Source organism: Trypanosoma cruzi, genomic scaffold (genome assembly GCF_000209065.1).
Source record: "Trypanosoma cruzi strain CL Brener 1047053517069 genomic scaffold, whole genome shotgun sequence".
Lineage (NCBI taxonomy): Eukaryota > Euglenozoa > Kinetoplastea > Trypanosomatida > Trypanosomatidae > Trypanosoma > Trypanosoma cruzi.
Genome location: NW_001849534.1, coordinates 262,525 through 267,672, shown reverse-complemented (window position 1 = coordinate 267,672; position 5,148 = coordinate 262,525). Strand labels below are relative to the sequence as shown.

At 57.6% G+C, this 5,148-nt stretch overlaps 2 protein-coding genes and 1 pseudogene across 2 annotated transcripts, besides 3 other annotated features; all 3 read right to left on the bottom strand.

Moving 5' to 3' along the window:
• On the bottom strand, positions 1 to 1,586 carry Tc00.1047053508825.30 (annotated as a pseudogene; the record flags this gene model as incomplete).
• Positions 1 to 5,148: a sequence feature (areas not merged during assembly with more than two copies in the genome that could not be assigned to a particular haplotype).
• Positions 1,988 to 2,271: a mobile genetic element.
• Positions 2,087 to 2,107: a microsatellite.
• Positions 2,419 to 2,817, bottom strand: Tc00.1047053508825.20 (uncharacterized protein; the record flags this gene model as incomplete). The annotated part of the gene is made up of 1 exon (XM_798955.1): positions 2,419 to 2,817. The coding sequence occupies one exon, from the start codon at positions 2,815 to 2,817 to the stop codon at positions 2,419 to 2,421; it is 399 nt and encodes a 132-aa protein (XP_804048.1).
• Tc00.1047053508825.10 (surface protease GP63, putative) lies at positions 3,378 to 5,075 on the bottom strand (the record flags this gene model as incomplete). The annotated part of the gene is made up of 1 exon (XM_798954.1): positions 3,378 to 5,075. The coding sequence occupies one exon, from the start codon at positions 5,073 to 5,075 to the stop codon at positions 3,378 to 3,380; it is 1,698 nt and encodes a 565-aa protein (XP_804047.1).

Sequence of the window (5,148 nt, the reverse complement as noted above, 5' to 3'; positions counted from 1 at the left end):
GGTGTTCGGGAAGGCGGTGCACACATCGGCGTATTGGGGGCACACAATGCTCCCACGCCAGGGACCCGATGGCGGCGTGACGGTTTCACCCTCCTGGCACTCGTGCCACGCATCGTCATCAAGAAACCGCACGCTCAGTGTGCCGTCGCCGCATCGAGTGTCCACACACACATCGCCAATATATTCGTCGTCGAATTGAAGCTCCTGCCCCTTCACGCACCGCGAGTTCGGGCCAACGACACAGCCAGGCATTACGGAAGGATCGCCGTTGGTGCACTCAGTATTAGAATACTCCCTGACATACGGACATCTGCTCATGAAGAGGTCATCACCGCCAACTCGGGGATCAGAGAAGTACCGATACTCCTCTGGCAGGGCTTCCTCGTGCCTCTTCATTTTGCAGCGCCCCAGGGACAGACGGTCGTACGTGCAGAAAAGCCTTTCATCGTCGTCGAACTCGTTGCAGAACAGATCAGGGTATTCGCTGATGCCGTCGGTCAAGCACTTCTTTTCCAGCAGCCCACAGCCAGAGTTGTTGCCCCACCACAACAACTCCGCCGCACTGTAGTTTGCCACATAAACACCCATGTCCTCAAATGCTGCAAGCGTCAGTGCCGAGTACAGCCCAACCTCCATATCACTGATCATCATCTCGTTCTTCACGTTGCGCTTCCTCCAATGCGACAGTACAGTTTCAGAACCACCCTCGTCCTCCAGCTCAATGCCCTCAAGCGTGGGGCAGTTGTGGAACTGACGCGCCATCGCCTTCGTCTTCGGCGTTGAAATCACCAACACCTTGGACATCCCGCGCACGTTCGGGACCTCGGAAATCATATTTAACATCAAAAACATCTCCCGTATAAACCCAAGGGCATGCCCCAAGCGTGGGCCGCTACACGCACGTCTCCATTCGTCACCGCTATTTGGCTCGGGTCAAAGTTCACGGCAGCAGCAAATGGACGACCATCATCCAGCAAGAAGCACGGAATCGCCCATGCCCTTGATTCAGAAGACGGAAAACCGTTGGCGTAGATAATCAAGTCGGTGCCAGCCACACCCACCGTGTGGTGCTTGTGTGGGATGGTGAAGTTATCGCACATCCCCAGACCGGTTCGAGGAATGAGGACGGGACGCGTCACGGGCCTCACGGAGAGACGCTCCGCGTGCAGCTGAATTGCGGCGGGGAGAGTTTGCCTCAGAATAATGCTCCTCCTCTCCTCCGTCAACACGTCGTCCGCCCCGCATGTTATTGCGCGGCCGCCGTGGTCAATGCGCAGATCCCCCGCCGCAGTGCAGTGCCTCAACGGGTCGTGCATGTCCTCCGCGGACACCTTGATGCGGATCGGAGCCCAGCCATCGTCCCCATCCTCGCTGGCGGCGGTGTACGCCTGCACGGCGCCCTGTCCCCGGCGCGGCACCTCACGCACCACCGCAGCCGGCAGCCGGCCGTATTTCTTCATCATCGCGTCAAACCCACAGCGGTGCTTCACGGCACGATCCGCGGCAACGCAAACACCGGCGCAACACACCACCATCATGAGCCACGGCAGCAGCGGCAGCAGCGCGGTGTGGCGTGGCTGGCGCATGGCTTCGGTACAGTGTGTCTGTTCCTGAGGTGCGGGCAGCAGCAGTGGTATTAGTGGTAGTGGTGGTAGCACAGGCCTTGTCTGCGGGAGGAGAAGCAGAAGGAAAGAGGAACAGAGGGAAAAGAGACGCTGCAGCCACAAGAGAGAAGGAGGGGCAGCACCACAAATTACCGCAGCGCACACACAGACAACAACAAAAAACCGACACAGCCTCCAAATAAAGCCGAAGCACGGAAAAATGTTCTGCAGCGCTGCTGACCAGATCCTGAACTGATACGTATAAATAAAACAGGACGAGAAGAAGAGGGCCATGGAGAGGCAGCGGCCCCGCCACATCCTCATTGTTTGTCCCAACTACATCTATATATTCGGATAGCCACCCTCGTGCCACGGTGCGGTGTGTTCGGATTGGAAACATTTATTACTTACGAGTTGGAACACTTTGGGCCCTCCAGCCACAAGACTCCGCCGCAAGGTCGGAATCAAAGAGGGTGGATGGAAAAAATAAAAATAAAAATAAATAAAATTCTTCTTGCCGTTATCGGTTCCTTGACTCCTTCCGTCGGGGCCTTTCAAAGGACCATAAGATAGGAAAAGGATCACACGGAATTACTTCCCACGGTTTACAAGGAAATATATTAAATTGGGCAGCCAGCCCTCTCGATAACATTCTTCTCACAGGCCCTGAAAAATACCAGCACCCCATCTACGCATTGACACGCACACGGAGTGAAGAGAGGGCACAGGAGAGAAAAGTATAAAAAACAGTCCGCGACTTGATTTCCTCCAGCACAAGGCAAGGAAAAATAAATACAAGCACCTCGCACCCTCGTCATGCTGTTGCCATTGCCGCGACGGATGCATTCCGTGGTCCACGGCGAGCCCAGCACGACTCCCCACTCCCACGATCATTCATGACTGACGAAAAGGAGGTGCCGAGTGCGTCTTTCGCTCGCCTCCCACGTGGGGCGAGGAGGATCACGTCGGGCGAGCCTCCGCAACTCACAACGTGCGCGACCTCCACACCAATAAACGGAGCAAAGAGGACACGGCTGGGCAGTTTTGCCGCCCACTCGTAGGGCCCGGCCATTCCCCCGCAGCAAAAATGAATAATAGTAAAACCCAGGAGAGGCCTGTCTGCGTGGAACGCCGCATCGAGCGCGCTCGTCCCCGCCCTCTGCACAGCAGTCACGGACACCCCCGCACCCATTGGGTCACAGCGACTTCCCATCGCCTGCCCGCATCAGAAGACGCACGTGGGTGCATGCGGTGCTGGGACTCGTCTCCTCCCTCCAGACCACCTCGCCACCACGCGGTTGTGCAGAAATTCATTCCGCCAGCACACAAATGTCCGTTAAGCCACGCATCGCAGGCACAAGAAAATTAATATACTCACCGTCCGTTTTTCAGAAGCGAAAAGAGGAGTAGCGCAACAGTTGCACGATGCTATTGTTATCGCTGTGCTGCGTCTCGCGAGTGCGGGGTCGACGGGCCATGTGCACATCATCACCCTGCCAAACGCTGCTCGCGCATTTTTTTTTTTCGTTTCGCTCGTGTTTTCTCGTTTCCTCAAATAAATATGATGCCCCGCACGCCGGCCGCCATCGCAGTGCACGTCCGCCCCGCCACGTGGAGACGTGGAAGAGAGCCCCGTCGCCCGGAGACGGAGCTGCAGCGGAGAGCGCGAAGCACAACCCCGTGACGCTGCTGCTCGATTGGGGTGTGTCCGCAGTGCCGCCCGCCACACCATCTACGCTGCCCAATAAATTTATTGGCGGCAGAACCCCGGAATCAGAGTCGCCGCGGCCGCTTCCTCGGAACCTCGCCCTCGTCTCCCTCCGCATCCTCCGCGGATGTCGGGTCGTCCGCTAGAGGCGGGTCAACGACCGGTATTGGGTGGCTGCTGATGTTCGGGAAGGCGGTGCACACATCGGCGTATTGGGGGCACACAATGCTCCCACGCCACGGACCCGATAGCGGCGTGACGGTTTCACCCTCCTGGCACTCGTGCCACGCATCGTCATCAAGGAACCGCACGCTCACTGTGCCGTCGCCGCATCGAGTGTCCACGCACACATCGCCAATATATTCGTCGTCGAATTGAAGTTCCTGCCCCTTCACGCACCGCGAGTTCGGGCCAACAACACTGCCAGACATTACGGAAGGATCGCCGTTGGTGCAACCAGCATTACAATACTCCTTGACATACGGACATCTGCTCATGAAGAGGTCATCACCGCCAACTCGGGGATCAGCGAAGTACCGATACTCCTCTGGCAGCGCTTCCTCGTGCCTCTTCATTTTACAGAACCCCAGAGACAGACGGTCGTACGTGCAGAAATCATAGACGTCAAACTGGTTGCAGAACAGATCAGGGTATTCGGTGATGCCGTCAGTCAGGCACTTCTTTTCCAGCAGCCCACAGCCAGAGTTGTTGCCCCACCACAACATCTCCGCCGCACTGTAGTTTGCCAAATAAACACCCATGTCCTCGAATGCTGCAAGCGTCAGTGCCGAGTACAGCCCAACCTCCATATCACTAGTCATCATCTCGTCCCTCATGTTGCGCTTCTTCCAATGCGACAGTGCACTTCCACGGCCACCCTCGTCCTCCAGCTCAATGCCCTCAAGCGTGGGGCAGTTGTGGTACTGACGCGCCATCGCCTTCGTCTTCGGTGTTGAAATCACCGACACCTTGGAACTCCCGCGCACGTTCGGGACCTCGGAAATCATATTGAACACCACGAAATCATCAACATCAAACCCAAGAGCATGCCCCAACTCGTGGGCCGCTACACGCACTTCCTCATTTGTCACCGCTACTTGCCTCGGGTCAAAGTTCACGGCAGCAGCAAATGGACGACCATCATCCAGCAGGAAGCACGGAATCGCCCATGCGCTTGGACCAGAAGTCGGAAAACCGTTGGCGTAGATAATCATGTCGGCGTCAGCCACACCCACCGTGTGGTGCTTGTGTGGGATGGTGAAGTTATTGCACATCCCCAGACCGGTTCGAGGAATGAGGACGGGGCGCGTCACGGGCTTCACGGAGAGACGCTCCGCGTGCAGTTGAATTGCGGCGGGGAGAGTTTGCCTCAGAATAATGTTCCTCCTCTCCTCCGTCAACACGTCGTCCGCCTCACATGTTATTGCGCGGCCATCGTGGTCAATGCGCAGATCCCCCGCCGCAGTGCAGTGCCTCAACGGATTGTGCATGTCCTCCGCGGACACCCTGATGCGGATCGGAGCCCAGCCATCGTCCCCATCCTCGCTGGCGGCGGTGTACGCCTGCACGGCGCCCTGTCCCCGGCGCGGCACCTCACGCACCACCGCAGTCGGCAGCCGGCCGTATTTCTTCATCATCGCGTCAAACCCACAGCGGTGCTTCACTGCACGATCGGCGGCAACGCAAACACCGGCGCAACACACCACCATCATGAGCCACGGCAGCAGCAGTGGCAGCAGCGCGGTGTGGCGTGGCTGGCGCATGGCTTCGGTACAATTTGTCTGTTCCTGAGGTGCGGGCAGCAGCAGTGGTATTAGTGGTGGTGGTGGTGGTAGC